At 44.0% G+C, this 21029-nt stretch overlaps 2 protein-coding genes across 11 annotated transcripts; both read left to right on the top strand.

The window, feature by feature from the left end:
* Nucleotides 1-82: 82 nt before the first annotated feature.
* ak4 (adenylate kinase 4) lies at nt 83-7405 on the top strand. Of its 2 annotated transcripts, none has more exons than XM_088393181.1 (7): nt 83-229; nt 473-684; nt 1232-1351; nt 3671-3843; nt 5048-5166; nt 5255-5411; nt 5689-7405. In XM_088393181.1, coding segments are annotated over exons 1-6 (753 nt in total). In that variant the 5' UTR covers nt 83-227; the 3' UTR covers nt 5382-5411; nt 5689-7405. The 2 variants fall into 2 exon arrangements, with proteins under 2 accessions (XP_088249307.1, XP_088249306.1); XM_088393180.1 differs by having other exon boundaries at nt 153-278.
* A 195-nt stretch (nt 7406-7600) lies between these two features.
* dnajc6 (DnaJ (Hsp40) homolog, subfamily C, member 6) lies at nt 7601-20986 on the top strand. Of its 9 annotated transcripts, XM_088394724.1 has the most exons (20): nt 7601-7893; nt 8542-8731; nt 9772-9913; nt 10634-10769; nt 11738-11787; nt 11900-12048; nt 12481-12603; nt 12973-13106; nt 13427-13621; nt 13692-13809; nt 14043-14122; nt 14271-14464; nt 15235-15603; nt 15888-16028; nt 16172-16273; nt 16339-16467; nt 16532-16864; nt 16953-17101; nt 17188-17364; nt 19429-20986. In XM_088394724.1, the coding sequence occupies exons 3-20, from the start codon at nt 9901-9903 to the stop codon at nt 19528-19530; spliced, it is 2694 nt and encodes an 897-aa protein (XP_088250850.1). In that variant the 5' UTR covers nt 7601-7893; nt 8542-8731; nt 9772-9900; the 3' UTR covers nt 19531-20986. The 9 variants fall into 9 exon arrangements, with proteins under 9 accessions (XP_088250850.1, XP_088250848.1, XP_088250847.1 ...); XM_088394722.1 differs by lacking the exon at nt 8542-8731; XM_088394721.1 differs by lacking the exons at nt 7601-7893; nt 8542-8731 and adding an exon at nt 8181-8199 and having other exon boundaries at nt 15888-15956; nt 16342-16467.
* Nucleotides 20987-21029: the final 43 nt, after the last annotated feature.

Genomic DNA, 21029 nt, shown 5'->3' with positions numbered 1-21029 from the left:
AATGATTATTGTTTGATGTATTCGAGATTGTGTGATTTTTCAACTGCTGGATTATTGAACTATTAGGGGGAAAGACTACAGATACCACACCGCCCTGCGACATGCGGGAACGTGAACCATTCGTCCGCATTTTCCCTGGCTGATGATGTGCGCAGCAAAATGGGGCGTTGGAGAGACTCTCATGTCCATTCGTGGAATGAAATGGTTTCAAGACACAGGCTACCGTAATGTAAGCAAAAGAAGACCTAAAAGAAAATGAGGATATGCGCGCTTTTGCGGTAGGAGAAATAGCGGAAATGGGCACCAAGAGAAGCTTCTGCGACAAGCTTCCAACACTTTTGAGATAAAAACAGGATTTTATTTTGCCTTCCGAACATTACGAGTGGGGTTGGAGGGGGGCGGTTTCTTGCGTTGATCTTGTTGGGAGTTTCCCATTTTAACGAGGTAATTTTGGTTGCTTCTCTTGCAAAAGGAAAACAGGACAAGTAACATTACTCCGTGCAAACGGGACCAGAGTTTCATTTGATTTTGGACGGGAGGAAATGGCCAAGTTGTTCCGCGCTGCAATAATGGGTCCTCCAGGATCAGGTAAAGGTACCATATCAGAGAGAATTGCACAAAGGTTCGGTCTGCAGTATTTATCCAGTGGACACTTTTTACGTGAGAGCATCGCAACTAAAACAGGTAAGATCAACTCCATCGCCGAATGTTATTTTTCATGACAAAATAAAAAAGAAGGATCCGTGAAGTAAGGCGCTAGCTCTTCTTAGTTTGTGAATGCTATTAAAGTCTACAGCGACATTTTTGATTGGGGAAACGTTCATTTTTGGACATTATCTCAATGATTGAGTGTCACTGAGCACGTAGCTTTGATGCATATCGGAAAAGAATTTGTCTCGAGTTACGTCTGTTACGCACGACCACTCGAAACGACGAGGTGCAACTTAAAGGTCATTGCAGGAACAGTTACAGTCTGTGTCAGCGACGTGTGTTTGGATTTGTCACTTGGGCTTCAATCCACAACATGCTTCATCCACTGCGATTCTCGTTTCACAGCACTTTGAAGCCAGATTGTTTTTGCCCATCTTACATAACGATGTCGGACAGTCCGGTTGGGAGTTGTTTGACACCTCCTGTGGCAAGCAGCTGAATGAATCTTTTGTTGAGTTTCAGAGGAAGGACTCTTAAGTTCATGATCTATCTATCTATCTATCTGTCTGTTGTAAACCAGAGGCAGGAGTGGAAGTCAAGACATATGTGGAGAGAGGCATGCTGGTACCGGATCACGTGATGACCAGGCTAATGATGCCCAGACTGGAACTCCTGAGTGGCCAAAGCTGGCTTTTAGACGGTAAGAAATACTTCCCCAAACTGTTACTTTGTGTGCAGCTTTGGTATATTGCACCTCATCTGCCATATTGTACCTCATCTGCCATGTAAAGCAATGGCTTATTCATAATAAATGGGGATGGGAACGGCAAAGCCTTCCTTCTCAGTGATTGGCCAATTTGTGTCCACTCCCATCATCTCAGATGACTTCTTTAGGAGAATGGAATGCATGCTCTATACAGTGCTTTTACAGTCGTACATAATGGGCTCGCCCTACTTACATTTACAGCAGTGCAAGAGAGGATTGTCACCAGATGTATATTGTCTATTTTGACCAGCAGCGGCAATATTTACACAAAACGATTGTTCAGTGAGGCTTAACAACATATATAGAATCAAATCATATGTATTTGTCACAAGAAATCTGACTCCTGCATTTGGCCCATAACAATTGTGGACACAGTAAGCACACACGTAGCTTGTCCCCATGGTGGCAAGCGACGCTCATGACCACAAATGCCCCTCTTTTATTTCAGTGGAGCTGACCTGAAAGCACAACAGGTCACTGTCTTGTTCCAAGTTAAATATTATCCAGTAACTTTAGTCGTGGCCAAACATTGATGAACGCTACTGCTTGTTGAATCACATAAAAGCTGAAAACAGGATTAGTAATCAATCAGTAAACATCGTTTTGAGGTTGGCACGAAATAAGAGCAGTTACAAAGTTACTTTTCAATTTGAAAGTACATATACTTCACTCGTAGTTAAACCACTGTACAGCGTGGTTACCTTTTTCACCAAATGTCATCCATCTTAAAGTTCTTAAAAAAGACATTTAAAAAAATCCGTTCAAAATATGTTGCATCCGTCTCGTGGGCAATTTTCCAAAGAAACATTTTTTAACTTAACTCTCATGCTCCGACAGTCCCTATGAACTGCCTGTCGAACATTTTTGAGATGATCTTTGGAAAATTGCCAAATTATTACTTTAAAACTAAACTAAGCTAGCATAGACTGTAGAAACTAAAGGTGAGACAGAGGGGTGGGTCTGGCACACAGCGCAGTCTGGCTGAAGTTTTCTTTCATTTGATATTTCGCTAGACTTTGCTCAAGTAGATCTGGGCTCTTGCCAGACCAGATGAAGGCGAGACAACTCTGTGCGCCCGCCGGGAGCAGAGTGGAGCACCAAGGCACTAAACTGTAATCGGACTGAAATTGCACTGGCGAGAAAAGAAAATGATGGCTGTGATGATACCCTGAGTGCATGGGCACCGGTCGACCTAAATAGAGCCCTTAGTTGTTTGCAGCGCTCCAAAACACGATCAAGTCATGTGTCAGCCATACATGGAAGTGAGGGGCGTGACTTTGGTTAGAGACGTAACGGTGGGTGGGAGAAAGAGGGACGTGAAATGAAGCCAGCTCTTGGAAAAGTGAACAGCCCACCTCCCCCAACCTCCTTAAACGTAACACACATGTGTTTGGAATGTGCCAGGAAGCTGAACAACGACCGAGGCAAGCAAGGGCAAGACATGCAAAAGGCAGCTGGGATTCAAACTTACAGCCTTGGAGTGGGAATCAGACATGCTTATCACTTGCGACAGTTTTTATTCATTCTTAATAAAATGATCGATTTTTTTAATTCTTGCCGTACGTTTGTGCGTGCACACGTTTTGTCCTGCTTCGCTGGTTATTCAGGCTGCCCTGCTTACAATAGTGGGCTGAACGGAGCGTTCCAACTGGTAAATGTGTGAAATGAACAGTGACTCATCATGCCTCCCTCCCTCTCTTCGTCATGTGTGCGCCTTACAAACTTTGTTCAGTTTTTCTTAAAGTTGCATTGCTGGGGTTTTAAAATTGTTCCACCTATACCATAACATTCCTCCAACTTGCTGCAACAAGTACAAGGCCAGAGCTATTTTGATACTCAATCAAATTTAGTTTATTTTTATATTAGTTAAATACTTTTCCAAATGTTTAATGCTTTTATTGACTTATATTTTTTTGCATTTGCAATTAAACGCACCTATTATAAAACATTCAAATGTTACAACTCGAATTCATATATTTATTCATATATATTCTTAGAATGAATTGGATGAATAATCGGTCATGTTTATTTTTTCTTTCAAGTATTGGCACTTGCCCCACAAAAAGCATTTGCTTTCACAATCTCACACAATTGTTTTGGGACTGCGGGAGTAAGCAGGACAACCCACGCAAAGTACAGGACGAAATATTCCACACAGATAACACTTATTTCTTGTTTGGAATGAAAGCAGCATGTTTGGTGGTTTGACAGGATGGAACTGGACTTTCTCCTCCGTATCTCGTTTGTGGGCAGGTTTTCCACGGACGCTTGCACAGGCCCAGACCCTGAACAACTTGTACCAGCTGGACATGGTGATCAGCCTCAACATCCCTTATGAGACTCTTAAAGACAGACTGAGCGACCGCTGGATCCACCCAGGGAGTGGTCGAGTTTACAACATGGGCTTCAACCCACCCCGAGTGCAGGTCTGAACATTTTCAAGTGCTTTGCCTTGTGAACAAATCTTTTTTTTTAATATAATTCAATCTCGTGTTTCTTTTTGGGGGGAGGAAAATATGGGTCAAATTTGTCTTTTCGTATCCCGCATGTGTTACCAGCTTTGAGCTCTCCAGGTCATATGACTTAACAAACTTCATTCCGTACGGCTCCACCTCCACTTCATTTTCTGGTTCTTTTATGTGTGTTTTCTATTTACTTGACATGTTTCGTCATGATACCTTCGCCTTCATCAAAGAGTCACGAGAAACGTTGAGATGAAACAACCAGAAGACTTAATACCGGGAAATGTTTTAAAATGATCTTGGGCAATTATTTTTTAGTTCGCAAAAAATGGCCCTCGTTTATCAAAAAGTTTGTAGCCCAGCACAAGCCCAAATTGATCAATTCTATACTTTGCATGGGAACATTGATACGCACACTTCTGAGCGTACGAAATGAGGCCCCTGGTGTGTGTGGACTTTTTCTTCATCCACTGTACACAGCAGCATAGTGGAGCACTGGTTAGCACATCCGGCTCACAGCTCGGAGGAGCAGGGTTTGATTCTGGCTTTCCTGTGTGGGTTTCCTCTGCGTAATCTGGTTTCCTGCTTTCCAAAGACATGCGTGGTTGGCTGCGATCAAAATTTACCACCGGTTTCAATACAATAAAACGTTGTTGTTTTTTTTATAGCGCGTTTGCAGCTTTACACATCAAATCACAAGGATACAATTACAATGAAAATGGTAAATTAAGAAACTAATTAATGTCACTAACATGTGTAGTAGACACCATGACGTAATAGAACATCTGTCTTATTTTGGTTGAGGGTTAGACAAAGACAAATAGAATGGAAACGAGTTACTAAGCAAACTTCTAGTGAAGTGAAAATCTTTGCTGCCATGGACATTTGGCCCAAGAGAAAAAAAAATTCACTTACCACGTGAAAATGAGTCATTGTCAATATTAGTCATAATGTTGCACAACACTGTCATGCAAGCAAAGGAGAGCTCAGCTTTATGGAACTTCTATTGATGCCATGGAAAGTTAATATGATCATATTTTTGAGTGTGAATTTAAGACCACTGACTCCCATTGTTGGATGAAGTTTCGTTTCATCCAAATGCATGGGATTCTTTTTCCTAATTTGCTTTCATTATCTCTCTGTTTCCTGCGTGACGGACGCCTCAAAGGGCAAAGATGACATCACCGGGGAGCCCTTGATTCAGCATGATGATGACAAACCGGAAGCTTTAACGGCCAGACTGAGACATTACAAAGATGTGGCTAAACCTGTCATAGACTTATACAAGTCAGTCCATTCTTATTTTGAGCTCACAAGTTGATTTACAGTTTCTGTGTAGATCATCTGTAACTTGTTCTTGTATGTCCGTACTCAGGTCACAAGGCATCCTGCACTCATTTTCTGGTACAGAAACAGATCGGATTTGGCCTTACATCAACTCTCTTCTCAGCACCAAGATGCACATTCAGCCATTGGATGAGCGTCAAAGCCAGGCGCCCTGACTTTGCTCCAACTCGTCAAACGTCAAGAAGGTAGAACATTTGGAGTGATTTTCTCCCACAATAGACTGTTTGTCTTTCAGGTTCCCCACTAACAGTGGAGTTGAGAAATGGCAGGATCCAATCTAGTTTCACGCAAATGTCATTGGAGGGTTCTTTTTTTATTTTTATTTTTTAAATACTATAAGATGTGCTTGCTGGTGTGTGCAGTAATATAATGACTTTGTATTTAGTGAATAGCAAATCTGATCAATAGGCGTTATTTGATACAAACTCATTTTTACTTGCGATGTACAATCTAATTTTGCAGAATTTCAATTGGAGCTGCGCGTAAGATAATATAAGGACAGAACATCAGCTATGAAGACAGAAAGCATAAGGAAGAAATATGTCAACTATAAAGGAAGATTTCCTTTGGAATATCGCAAACTATGCAATACACCACGTCAGACTGTTAGATTGACACCAAACCTGTTACACAATGGTGCGAATAATCATTCTTGAACTTTGCCAGTATTTACCAATATGACCCGGTAACACTTCAAATCATGTCTCTTTCAAAATCCATACAGTTAACTGTCAGACATACAGTAATCATCATGAATAATGAAAAAAAAAAAATGTAAATGGTCAAGAATGTCTGCTAGGATTGCCCTTCGAGTAATCTCGTGAAAAAAAATATGGTTGGAGCCGAGTTAATATGCAAGTTTGTTACTGAAAAGTATCGGTGGGTTTTCCGAGTGCGACCTTTGTACAAACTATACTCTCTCTCTTGAATGACGAAGTAACGTTGATGAGGTCATTTCTAAAGTTTCTGTAGTACGCTGTGCAATGCAAGCTAGGCAGCTGTTTTGTAAACCAATCACTGACTTCCTAGTTACTCTTCTATTTTGGAGTATGAATGCTACGTATATACGTGCTTCCATTTCTGTTTGTGCTGCAAATCATGTAACTTACAGTGCCCCTTGTGGTTTGGTTGATGACAGAGTATCTTTGATTCTTGTAATGTGTAAGATGCGCCACGCTGCTTTTCACATTCAAATAATCATCATAATCTCTCAATGTTCCTCTTTCAGTTTCAAATATCACATTTGTGACAAGTTACAGCAGAATTGATGACATTGTACATTAGGCTTGAGCGTCGATCAGGCAATAAAGTCGACTTCTCCGCCTGTTTCCATATATAAAGATGCCTTTTATTTTTCGATATGTGAGGGAGCACACACGTGAAAGTAAAAAAATGTTTGCCAACGCCTCGAAAAGTGGCTTAGTTATGTGTTAACTTGTCTGGTGGTATTGCGGTCACAAATTCCTTGTCATTTTCATAGCGATGAATGATTTGATAGACCTGTTGCGCAATGATTCAACACAACCAAATTGCTCTTCTGCTGTAATAACGTCTGGCAACAAACATCATGTGCTTTAAATAACCTCCCATTTGCACATTTGGTTCGACATCTCAAATCAGTCTGCAGTTCAACGTGTGTCTGTTAATCACACTCACATGGATTTGAGATTGTAACATATGGATGAGGTTCATTCAACATTCACCATGTCAAAATTGAACCGGATCCATTCATTATCCGAACCGCCCAAAGTAGGCAGGCTTCACCCTGAACTGGTTTCCAACCACACCTACGGATATTTTAGAGCACTCGATGAACCTACTGGCCGTGTTTTTGGTACATTGGGTTTTGTTTTCACACTGAATAAAAAGGTGTTGTCAAATAAAAAGGTTCTTTTTACAAGGACACGGAAAAGACGAGACAATGCGTGGTGACGATTTAGTACAATGGGAAAATACGTCTATGAAAAATTTGTTGACGGTGTCGATTTCATGTGACCACACATAATAAGGGTTGGCAGCTTTTGTTCACCTGGGAGTGGAATGGGTGTGGTGAAAACATGTGCAGGTGGTAATGACTGCTTTGGTGTAAGACATTTCTTTTCATGCTACTATTTTCATCCAAATTCGGCGATATCTTGTTACATTCAAAAGGCAATAAAAAGCATTTCTGGTGAATATATTCTTTGTTTTCATATGATTCATTGATGCTTTTGAACATGAACAAAATGATATTCACATGTGCAAAAAGCTTATTGAAATCTTAATGTAGCTTACAAATAGATGTGCAAATACTTCAATCAAATGTACATTTGCTAGTTCGGGCCAGGTTTTACCAGGTTGCTCCAATTCTAGTAGTGCACACAGGATGCACTGGGGGCGCAGTTTTGCGGATCCATGTAGCGTACGTGTGCTAGCACGGAATTAACCCCGGCCGGCCGGCGGCCACAGCTCGGGATTTACCACAAGCTTGGATGCTGTGGGCTTCTCCTGCATCAGAATGTGATGTGTTTGCTGCTGCCCGGTTCCAACGCATATCTGGGCCAAGAAACGCGTTGACCTTTGACTTGCAGCTGATGACAACACAAAGGTCGCTGACTGACAGCTCAGAAGCGCACCTTTGCGGATCGATAGGATTGCGCTCCCGAATGCCTGAAGCCATCCCGAAAGGTAAACTTATATCGCGTGCGTTTCATTTGTGCATGATAACGGGGGATGTGCTTAAATAGTCATTGTGTTACCCGGCCGGACAGACGAAAAAGCCGGATGTTGTCATTACGTAACACACACACACACGTCAGTCCATGGGGAATATCGTGCATCTTTCCTCCTTTTTCATTTGTAATCTGACAAGATGTGTTGCAAAATGAGCACGCGTACATGGCAAGGGGAATCATTTGCGGTAGCCTATGTTGCATTTTGCGCGAGGACGTGCCACCATTGCCTCACATGCGTCATTCACCTGATCGTCTGCAGGTTAGCGCAACCTGTCAGTTTTACGTTTGAACCAGTGTCTTGTGTAAACCATCCATAATCAAGACAATCATAAAAAGCAATACATTCGAGAGAACGGTATCTGTGTTGGCTCACAGTGACGTCACCGCAGTTACGTCACGTGAGCGGCTTAGCAACTGTTTAGGGTTTTATATTCCTGAGTGGCCTCCTTGAATGAGACACACTCAAAGGTAAGCCACAGTTGGAACAATAATGCTTGCTCAAACAGGGGAAAAAATATTCTGAAAACGGATTCAGTTGAATTTTTATTTTTTAGGTTCAATAATAATTACGCACTAAATCGTTTTTTTCATGCATTTTCAGTTACCTTGCGGTAACCTGCTAAACATGTGAGTGTCCAAATCAGAGGGGCTTGCAGGATGATGAAAAGTAAAGACTCAGTTTGACTTGCTGGGCTATAAACGATGAAAACGAAGGACTGTTTGGAACCTTTGTGGACAACTTGCATTGCAATGAGTAGGCCTCATGTGTGAGGCCTTTGAGAGGTGTGCAGGTACAGTATTACTCTTCCTTGGAGATTCTACACATTCACTCCCAGGCTGCCGTGGTCAGGAATGACAAGGGAACCTCGAAGAATGGAGCGGTTGGTTGTGCATTGGAGGGCTATCGTTTCCTCCCTCTTGAGCATTCCGTTCCCGCTGTGCTTCCATCCGCTCGCTCGAGTTTCCCAGGCTCATATCCTCTGTTCGCAACCATGAAAGTGTTGCCAGGGGACAGAGCAAAAGGAGGAAGCATTCCACCACTGGTCAGTGTTCTGCCCTGCTTAGACTCAAGGTCAACATTTGAAATGGAATTGCATTGAATAAAAAGATGCCTGCCTGACTGACTGACTGACTGAAATCTGCTGACCCCCCCACGGCCCCTTCAAAAGCTCCCTTTTCTCAAGTAGATGACACTGCAGGTTTTTCAATTGGACATTTTTAACCATCAGTCTTGCATAATGGTTAAGAATGAAACTGACACCTTCCATTGAATTAAGATTCCATGAGAATGAAATGCAGTACTACAAATAATCATTCAAATGGGCAGAATGCAGGAATCAATCCGTCTGGATAGCAAAGAGTGGAGTAGAAGTTGTTGGAGTAAGGGATTCAATACTGGGCATGGAAAGGGCTACATGGGGGCACATTATTTGGCTCTACGCCCCTGACACGACTGTGCAACACTGCGGCACTGGAGGGAGAGAGATAGGGCCACAGAGAGCGAGCATGCGTGCGAGCGAGCGAGCGAGTGACAGAGCACACCTCCCTCCCTCCCTCCCTCCCTTCCTCCCTCCCTCCCTCCCCCCAGACAGCAGTGAGACCGTCCGTCCGTATTCTCTCCTCCCCGGTCGTACATGTGCTGCATCTAGCGGTAGCAACGATAGCATCCGTGCTTGTGCAGGAGACGGCACGGGGCGCCTTCAGAATAGCTTTGGATTTTTTTGGGGCGGGGGAAGAATATCTTTACTGCACAGTTGTTGTTTTTTTTGTGATGAGCTTGCTGGGCGCATATAAGAAGAAAAGCACTTATAATGGCTACGAATGTTTGCAGTTGGTCGATAGTGGCAGAGATAGCTTCATTACCGGCAGAGGAGGAGGAGGAGGCACACACGGAGCAGGCCCGGTAGCGGCTCTCCACGGACCCAAGGCCAGCCCGGGGAAAGTGGAAGACTGCAGCACCATGGACAGCTCAGGTACGAGCCCGGTCACAGGAAGCGAGCGACTGGCGTGAGGGAGTCAGCCATTCTTCAATTGGCAGATGGCTGGCACTTCTAACAGCAGACCCAATGATTTTTCAGGCCTCTGTGTAGTATGCTGTGGTGCCATGTCACCTCCAGCTTAAAATGAGTCTTAAAATTATTTCACAAAATTGAGGAAAACCCTGCATCCCGTTCAGCAAGCATTTAATGTCATCTTAGATATACTGCCTTGAAAGTGTACTCTGATTGACTGTTATTATTATTATCATTCATACTCTTTTTATCCTGGTCAGGTCTAAGACTAAAAGCCATGACTATTTTAGTCTTATTTTAGGTACAGATAACTGATGACATTTTAGCAGATATTTTCAGCCATGCAATTCTATTTGATCTAAATCCATGAATACATAAATTTCAGACACTGAAGATACTCTGGTTTGAATAATCTTCAGCATATTTTACTAACCATGCACATCCCATCCATTTAAATAAAATACCCCCCCCCACACACACAAATGCATATACACCGTTACTGATGACATTTTGCTAGCACCTCTGCTGAAGAAATTGATGGTGGACATACAATTGAGTGGTTTAGTTGGTCTCTCTGTAGCACCATATTGCACGTGTTCAAATTCACCACTAGGTGGCATCCAATAAGTCTACTTTTGCTTTGTATTTATTTTAGTGTGGTCAAATGTTTTCTTTGTCCAGATATGGATGCCAACTACGGTGGAGGATTGTTGGATATGGTTAAAGGCGGAGCTGGAAAGTTCTTCAGCAACTTTAAAGACAATCTCAAGGACACACTAAAAGACACTTCCACCAAGGTCATGCATCAGGTTGCCACGTAAGTATTTGTAAATCATGGACTTCCCATATTCATCTTTTGATCTGATGCCCGAATCTGTTTGGTATCCCAAAAAATTGACCTTGCCGTTCCAATACTTTTGGAGGGGACATTTTGTTTTAGCATGCGTGTGCATTTTACGCTCCTTCCATCCACATTCATTTGCAGAGCTCTGCGTCGATTCAAGTGACTAGGTAAAAGAAGAGAATTCAAATCTCTTCTTTGATTTGTTTTTTAAATGAGGTGAGCTATATGTGAAAGAGAACACCAGAGTCTGGCACAGCGTGCTCCACTCACTGTTTGTGCACCGGGACCACAAAGGGGGCTCTGTTTTGCAAAAAGGCCACATGGATTACCTCTCACTATTGACTCAGCACATCTGATCGTGAATATTCCTGCCCCCCTTTAAATCTGCACTCTCCTGTCCTGTTGGTTCTTCTTTACAGCTTTGCTCATCTGTTTGTACTCTGGCTCTCCCCACCAATAAATTATTCATGCTAGTTCATTGTGCTAAATGGCCAGTGCACTGCTGTCATGCAGAAGGCTGCATTTCATGGCTACACGTTTGTTCAGTGCATAGACGCTATGCGTGTAGGAGGCATGAACAATGAGGGAGGTACACTGCTATAGCAACCAGCAGAAAGCTCAAGACGAAAAAAGTCCTTTCACACATTCATTTTTGACTCGGCTGTCATCGAGGAGATCAACCTATCCCTGCACACTTTGGAACCATCACTCAATCGTCCGTCACGCACGTTCGGAGGAGGGAGGGAGGGAAGAAGGATTATATCAGCAAGATTTGTTTTTGGATAGACAACTTTACATGTGTTGTGAAATGCAGCCACTCATGCAATGTGAATGAGTGTTATTTTATATGGTGAAGCCTTTCTCCCTAATTTGATTTACTTTGACCTCTCTCTGTGAAAATGTTTCAAAATGTGCTTAAAAGAGAATGCTCTTTGTTGCAGCTACACGAAAGGGGAGCTCGACATAGCCTACATCACGTCAAGAATCATAGGTAAGTGCAAAAGTATTTTGGGTGTGCATTTTGACTGGCTCCAATACGTTTGCTCTTTGTTCCACTGCTTGACTTGTAAAGTAGCTGAGTTGTTAATTATGTCATTTTTCAGTGATGACCTACCCGGCCGAGTCTGTGCAGATTGGCTACCAAAACCACGTGGAGGACATTCGATCCTTCCTGGACACGCGTCACGCTGACCATTACACTGTCTTCAACCTGTCACAGCGCAACTACCGCGGAGCCAAATTCTCCAACAGGGTAAAAGAAACACAACATATCAATTAGAGAAAGATCGTTCCTTGTTCCAACGAATCCGAAGCGGCCAATGTATGTCCAATTTTGTTTTCCATGGCTAAATTTAGCGCCTTTTAATCAGTGCTGGAAAAGAACTCCACATTTGTTTTATTTGGACTGTCCACATGTCCAGCGGATTCAAATGAAACATTATTTACACAAAAATTACCCAGCCTCCAGCAACTACCTGCAAGGCAGTTGTGGAGTTAATGTGGCCTAGATATATCTTGCCTGCGGAAGGAAGTGAGCGTACCTTGACAGATGACTCATCATTGTGTTGTGTTGCTGGAATGCTGCTACCAGCCAGCGCGCTCTAACTTCTACACATATCCTTCCTCGTTTGTTTTGTTGTTTTCACCCTTTTCCTGTCATGCCATCTCCGTGCTCCTCCTCCAGGTTTCCGAGTGTAATTGGCCCGCTCTGCAGGCTCCCAGCCTCCACAACCTCTTTGCTGTTTGTAAGAACATGCACAACTGGCTGAAACAGAATCCCAAGAACGTGTGCGTCATCACCTGCTCGGTAAGCATCTCTTCGGGTACTTGAAAGAAGTGACCTGCAATGCACAAAAGGAGGCACTAAAACTTTCTGACTGAGATTCCATAAGAAATGGAATCCAATTTTGGCCCGTAATGACTGTATTTTTCTGTCCTGTGTAATAGTTTGATGGGAAATGGGAAATCCAATTGAACAGTTTTCTGTCATTTGCTCCCGCAAATGAGAATTGTTGCCTCTCGTTAACCTGAAATGAAGTCGGCGCAGTGAGCTCGTAATAGTAAATGTTTTTTTTTCACCAGATGTGAGATGGTCAAATGGTTTCACGTTACATGCTTAATTTATTCAGAGAAATTGAACTTTGGATGTGATGAGCGCTCGCTGCGTGCTTTTTAGGACGGCCGTGCGCCCTCCGGTGTCTTGGTTTGCGCCATGTTTTGCTTCTGCCACCTCTTCAACAATCCCATTCCTGCCATGCAACTCCTCAGCGCCAAGAGACCAGGCTCGGGCCTCTGGCCTTCACACCGCAGGTAGAGTAGCTGAAAATTGTACTCAAGTAGCGCCCAAGCAGGAAGTCTGCTGCGTTGTGGGGGTTCAAATTGCCATTTGAAGGGTTCAAGTTACGTAAAGAAACAGCGTAAAGAGGTCAAAGGCACAAAGGAACTTAATAGGTCACAACACAATTGTTTGTATTAGTCTTTATGAGCAGAACAAAATGTTTGGGTCTAGAACGACGTAAATAATGGATGGGTATGTCCAAATGTGGTCATCATCCAGATAGTGAAACGATTCAATTGCATATTGACCTTGGAGCAGTGGTTCATAGGCTCGGAATGTTGCTCTTTGGCAGGTACATCGGCTATGTATGTAGCATGGTGTCGGAGAAGCCCAGTCTACCCCACAGCAAGCCTCTGAAGATCAAGGCTCTCACCGTCAGTCCGGTGCCCTGTTTCAACAAGCAACGGAGCGGCTGTCGGCCCTTCTGCGACGTGCTCATCGGAGAGACCAAAATCTTCTCGACGGCGCAGGAGTACGAGCGAATGAGGTACAGCCGCATTTGGACACTTAACAGTTTGATATTATTCCATGGATTCATTCTATTTGGGTATGATTAGAGAGCACAGAGTTCAAGAGGGCAAAGTGGTTTTTCCTCTGGGCGTCAGCGTGCAAGGAGACGTCGTCGTTTCTGTCTATCACATGAGGTCCACCATAGGGGGACGTCTGCAAGCCAAGGTACGCAGAACATCTTGTTTTATGAATTGTATATTCAAATGCAACGTTTCAAGGTGAACATTTGAGATCAAAAACAATAAAATTAGTTTGTGGAGTTTCCTTTTTTGGTATTTAATTTATTTTTGATCACAGTGCCTTCAAAAATGTTAGGAGCAGATCAAACGGGAAATATTCCAATTAAAATTTTCTTTAAGCCTCACTTGTTGAAAGTAACAGTTTTCTTCACCCTTTAGGTGTCGAACACGCAGATTTTCCAGATCCAGTTTCACACTGGCTTCATTGCACCCGGAACCACGATGTTGAAATTTAACAAGTAAGTATTGGTGACTACTTAATAATGGAGTACTTGTACAGGTCTCGGTCTTAAAAAAAAAAAACCCATCCCTACATGTAACTGCTGTTGGATACTAAAACCACTGTCAGTTTATCATTCTCCACAAATGCATCATATCTCCTGTCAGACCAGAGCTGGACGCGTGCGACTCTCCAGACAAGTATCCCCAGCTGTTCCATGTGATATTGGACGTAGAAGTGGAGGGCTTAGACAAACAGAAAGACCTCACGCCACCCTGGGAGCAGTTCCCGTCAAAAGATCTGAGTCCCAATGTGCTTTTCACCTGCCATCAGGAACATCAGGATGCTCTCGCCATCGCCGGTACTTGTCCTACTTATGTCTTTTTAATTCTATGAAATGAAATTAATGTACGGATATACTGTACATTTATTTGTGCAATGATAACAACAAATACTGATGTAGAACAACATAGTCCAAACCCAATTTTTCCAATGAAGTTGGGATGGCATTGCCGCAGAATAGTGCTGTTTAACTAACTTACTAACACTCACTCACTCAGTGACTTTTATTTTTGCCCCACCAAGATGAGATGGAAGGCTTGGATTTGGAGGGTAAGACAGTAGTGGAGTAGAACTGTACAAAACTCCAGTCTAGCAGAACAAGGGGCCATTCAATATGGTCACACAAAATATATTTATATGCATATTGCATTTAAATGATTAATTCAACGACTGCAAACACATGTCATTTAATCATGTGTTAAAATCTGCAGTGATTGCATTGAATGGAGCCTCATCATTGTTCTGGCACGGGAAAACATGCTTAAAATGCCCCTGATGCAAATCAGCGTTGTAAATATAAAGTATGACTTTAGTTTAGTTGAATCAGTTGTTCTTAGGCTCCAACCCTTTTGACATGACAGACAAGATGCCATTCAATTTTGGATGATTGTGCATTTTGATGATGCTAAAACATTTAGTTGGCCATCATCCATTATTTCCTCTTGATCCCATCTTGACTGTGCATAATTTCCCCAATTATAATTGCATCTATTTTATTGCTGCTTTTAATTGTTAACATAGTATTTCTCTTTCTGTGTTCTTCCGTCCATTCTCCAAACGGTCCTCCAGAGCCAAGCAGGCCCCACGGGGGTCCCGACGGCCGAGTCCACGGTGAGGAGAGCGAGCCCTCTGACGACGACATGATCTCCCTCTCCAGCCAGCGGAGCAGCACCAGCACAGCCCCCCATAAAGGGGATCAGCCTTCTCCGACCCCCGTGGACCCGGACCCCCCTGGAGAAGTAGATCTCCTTGGCCTGGGTGGCGAAGATATCAAGCAACCACCTCCCGTTACCCGCGCTCCATCGACGACCACTGACCTCCTGGGGGACTTGTTCGGGGCTCCACCGCAGCCAACCAGCGGGGCGTCATCCAATCACTCCACTCCACATAAAACTGTGGCGAGCTCTGCCTCGCCGTGTGCTTCCCCTGGCCCACCAGGTGAGTAGACAGGATGCAATTAGGTCGATTGGCAGATGTCTAATGATGGGCCTTTCTTTTCTATTGCAAGATGCTCCTCTGGTGGCATCTGTTGTCAGCAGTGTTAGCGAACAAGCTTTTTGTCAACGTTTCAGTTCAAGTCAACACTAAGCACTCACAATTGACCAAAGATAGCACATAGCTCTGTGTTGTCAAATTTGTATCTAGATTGAATGAATTATGACGCAAATATCAGATGGGATAACTTGAATGCATATGGACCCTAGTTTTTGTGTGATCCCCAGTGTTTGACCCCTTCGGAGGCGGGCCTATGCCTAAACCTCAGGAGATGATGGGCTCGTTCCTCGGAGCAGGTACGGAGCAGTCGGCCTCCTTCTTGCATGCCGCTCGCTCTCCATCCCCCACCTTGCAGCCCACAAGCTTTGGTGAGGCATGTCTCTTCTGCTCACTGTCCATTCTGTCATTGTCTTTGAGCATTCACCGCTAAAAGATAATAAGCAAAAATTGTAGGAAAGACTCAAGGTCATCGCAAACATAACGAGGGTGGTAACTGACTGTTCTCGAATAGGACGGAGTTCCCCCGTCCAAGCCGCTGCCCCGAGTGTCAACATTCAGCAGCAAAACGTCATGGGAGGCTGGGAATGGAACAGGACAGCCACCGCCGGCACAGGTACACCGAGCTGCACCCAACCCGACTACTATTATCAGAAATGAATATCCTCTCTAATTTTGGAGGAGGAGGCGGCTTGGGAGTGGGCAGTCGATCAGCTACGACGAGTCCCACGGGCTCGCTCCACAGCACACCCACCCACCAAAACAAGCCAAACACTCTGGACCCCTTTGCTGACATAGGTAACCTCGGGGGTAAGTTACTGCCCTTCATTTCGAGTCGCCGCATTACAATTTTTGACTCAGCCCTTTCTTCCAGGAGGTTCTGGATTCTCCAGCAAGCCCACCACACCAACAGGAACAAGCCCTTCCTTTCCTTCCACGGGCTCTCCATCGCGGCCTCCTCCGTCTCCGCAGCACGCAGGAGGGTGGCAGCCCCACTCGGGAGCTGCTTTCCCGTCATGGCAGCCTAACACTGCCACAGGAGGCTGGCAGCCGCAAGGACAAGGAGCCACTCCCCAGCCAAAGCCAAGTCCGAGCCACGCGTCTATGCCTCACACTTCGCCGCAGAACCGACCCAACTATAACGTCAGGTTCTCTGCAGGCGGGGGTGGATCCCCCAGTGCTGCGGGCAAAGCACAGACGGGATTGGGTGAGAATCAAACGAATAATAAGAATGAAATTAAAAAATCGTTGAATGTCTCTCTGCTTGCTTCCTTCCTTCCCTCCCTTTGTGGCAGGCTCTAAGCCCAAGGCTTCCAATGCCAACTTTGATGACCTGCTGTCTGGTCAAGGCTTTGCAGGGGCCAAAGAGAAGAAAGGACCCAGGACTATTGCAGAAATGAGGAAGGAAGAAATGGCCAAAGAGATGGACCCGGAGAAAATAAAGGTAGCAGTTGTCTCACTTTGGATAATATTGGCAATATGTCAATACACACGCCCATGACTTGTTTGAAATGACTTTATTTTTTTTAGATTCTAGAATGGATTGAGGGCAAGGAGCGCAACATCCGAGCTCTCCTGTCCACTATGCATACAGTGTTGTGGGAAGGAGAAACACGCTGGAAGCCAGTTGGCATGGCTGACCTGGTGACCCCAGAGCAGGTCAAAAAGGTCTACCGCAAAGCTGTCCTCGTTGTACACCCAGATAAGGTGAGATGAAACTGTTTTGAACCCCCACAAATTTTACAGCAGTATATATTACATTATCAACTCATTCGTTAATATAATAATATATCAGAATAATATAATGTCCTTTCATTTTATTGCATCAAACATCTTTTTCATTATATGCAATGTTTTTTTTCCTCTGAAAAGAATGGCAAGGTAGGCCATCAAATCATCATAGTTTTTTAATCAATGTTGCTCAGGAACTTTCTGATACATGACACAATGAGATAAAATATGAAAGCGATGACCAGGAAAATGATCATTCCCTCAAAAATGTGACTCGTCAAAGTTCCAAAGGTGGGCTTCAACCAGTCAAATAAAGACGTATTTTGCCGATGAACAAAATGAGTTGTATCATGAAGGTGGCTAACTATATTAGCAATGGTGATATTATAGTCAGGCACAAAGGTACAACATTCAGATCCAATGACAGAACAAGTCCCCCCTCTGGCCGCTAAGAGAAAATCCAAAGCCGCTCGCTTTTGTAAAGCCAGCAGTCGAACCGAAGCCAGCTCGCTCGATATGAGCCCGAGCGCCCTGCCCGTTTCGCTGGCGATAATCTCCATCGCCTGAGACAGATCGGCGATTTGATCCAAAGCCGACATATCGCTGTAAAAAGGGAGCAGAGCACCAATGGCGTTCTTGAACGGGGACTGACGGTGCGTCCAGAATGAATCTGAAACGGCCCGTCTCGGCCTGTGAAGAGGAACTCTCTTGGGGAACGACTGGGTCACTCTCATAGCCGGGATGACGTACGCTATGCCGCAGCGGCCTTTGTAATCCACCGGAAGATACGGGTAAGCCATCTTGCCGCACACCCAGTACATTCCCACCGGAGACGAGACGGAGCAGAGGGCAGCGCGCTGAGCCAGCGCCGTGAGCCGGGTCGGGCCCGCCGTCTCCAGGCACCGCCGAGGCCTCCGTCGCATCGTCTGAAAGTCGCCGTTGGGGAGGCTCGGGTCCCACTTAAACGTACGAAGGCAGTCCGATTCTCCCACGGGTGCCGTCCCGTCATTTTCCAAACACCAGGGAAACTTTTGAGGAATGAGCTGTACAGGAACGGGATTAGGCGTTTTCACACACTTGTTGCAGTTTGTGCGCGCTCCCGAACAGTTGAGAGGTCGCATTTTGGACAGAGCAGGGCATTCGGGGTGAGCGTAGGACTGAGAGAAGGGGATATGCAGAAGGTGGCAGGTGTCGCAGTCAGAAGCGGGCAAGGCCATCAGGGGCAAGCCCGCTCCGGCCGTGTAGGGCGTAAAAGCGCAGACGTAGCAGCTGGAATTAGGCTGGAGGTGCTGGGCGACTTGCCACGCCATAGTCAGGAAAACGTTGATATCGTCTACCCTGGCGTCTGAGGTTACCTGTGGCGCACCGAGGATGGACTCTACCAGGACCACCACCAGAAGAAGCGTGGGCATCCTTATGGCAGGCAGGAGAAAAAAAGTGGTCCTCTCATGCAGACAGTGTCTTTAGATTTAAGAGCAGCAGCACCATCATCAGGGTTCGGCATCTGATTGTGGAGTCTCCTCCCTTCCCTTCTCTTTATCTATCAGCATGTCACACGGTTCATTCATCAGTCGTCACTAAGCAATCACTTTGTGTCAACAGAGGATGTTGGGACTTTCAGGAGGCTTCAGAGAAACATTTTGACAGCATTTGAATAGGAGACTGCAGCGAGCCTGTCTTTGCCTCCACCTGGAGCAATCTGGTGTCACCGTTAGATGTTTGCATGACGCTCTTTTCCATTTGCTCCTTAATGTATGTGTGAACAGGCTCCATTTGTTGACACTGTTTCTTGGCTCGCTGCTGCTTCAGAGTGCATTTCGGAATTTCTCACCAAACACCGGCTGAGCTAGGGTTTTTCCATTTAAGGATATCTTAAGGAGTCTGCAAAATATATATATATATATATATTTTTTTTTTTTAACCAAACCCCCAAAATTCTTCCAAAAACAAATGTGTGTCCCCACAGGCACATTTTCCACTTGTGTGCTTAAGAGAAAATGCCATTCGTCACTAATTTCCGTCTTTCGTTACCCATCACAGGCAACGGGACAACCCTATGAACAATACGCCAAGATGATTTTCATGGAACTAAATGATGCCTGGTCAGAATTTGAAAGCCAAGGACAAAAACCTCTGTACTGAAAAAACAAAATGGATTGCAAGGAAATGAGGGAAGAGGGAAGAGAAGATCCTGACACATTTCAAAGCACTCTGGTCAATATTTGCATTCATACATTTAACAGATGTTCTTTTACTGCGATAGTGTAAAACCTCCTACTGTGTATTATTTGTGCAATATTATCTCAGCAATCAAACACAATTGAGTGTCTAGTGTCGATCTGATTTGATCAAACTAAAACAGTCGATAGTGCCCATACAAGATAAGAGAAAAACTCATCAGCAAGTAGACTGTGACCATGTTGCCATTGACAGACTCCGATATTACAATAAAAGCTGACAGTAGATATTGTAGAAAACATAGCGATACCAATTTTGACCATTGAACTTGTTGCCTTTTTACTGGCTGTAATTTCGGATCAGCACATGTACAGTTGTAAACATGAAGCACTTTGAAGCGTTGTCACTCAAATGAGCTCACTTTTAGTGCTGGCTAGTTTGGTCAAAGCACAAACAAAAGAGGAAAGGCAATTATGATTCAGCATTTTGTTTATTATCAGCGCAGGGCTCCTTTCTTTTTTTGAATATAAATTGTGCTTGTCTTTTGCTCTATTTATTGAAAAACTTGCAGATGTCTGAGCCAGTAACTCCTCAACAGAGTTTCCAACAACAATAGAGTAATCAGCAAATGTTATGCAATGCCACGAATCGCCTGTTGCTCCCCCAACTTGTTAGAATGCAATAATGGGTTTATTTTGCAACAGGTCTGGAATGAAATCCTAATGTAATACTGACGGAAATCTTGATTTGTCTCCATAAACCGGCCGGTACTGTAAAAAACGACTGAAATTGATGCCGTGAGGTTCCTTGCGTATGACCATTTCTCTCAGAGCACTGACACTTTTATTTGTTTTAATAATGCTCATACGGTTTGTCAGGAATAGCATCAAATTCAAGCTATGTACACAGTCAGTCTAATTGACATATTTGAAGACATTTACAGTCCATTTGATGCCTGTTTTCAGTTCCCATTGATTTGAATCCCGTTACTGTTGTCATTTTGTCAGAACCGTTTGTTTTCAGGACTCTCTTATCTGTATTTTGTATAGTGACTGAAAAGTACTCAAAGGAAAAGACGCTTTAATGGATGTCTGGGATCCAAAATGATTTGAATCTCGCAAAGCGAAAGCGTAGCGGGCGCTCAGAGACACTGAAAATAAGAAAGTGCAAACACAGGATTTGTTGTGTATGTACTATTGTGCTCTACTTCCAAGGATGATCAATGTGAAAATAACTCCTAATCGGAATAATCCCTCTACAGTCTTACAAGTCACCCAAATACTATAAACATCTGTGTTGTACTCTGTGGATGTGTGTTGTAGAATGTATGGAAGTGATTTGGACAATTGGATATTTGATGTCTTTGCCTGTCTGCTGTATTACTAAACCGAGTAAAATACTGTTGATGTGTTCCCTTTAATTTGCATACGTACGCACGCACACTGTTTCTGCACCCAAAGATT

Source organism: Syngnathus floridae, chromosome 13 (assembly GCF_059516105.1).
Source record: "Syngnathus floridae isolate MCC-2025c chromosome 13, RoL_Sflo_1.0, whole genome shotgun sequence".
Taxonomy (NCBI): Eukaryota; Metazoa; Chordata; class Actinopteri; order Syngnathiformes; family Syngnathidae; genus Syngnathus; species Syngnathus floridae.
This window is presented reverse-complemented; position numbering and strand designations above follow the sequence as displayed.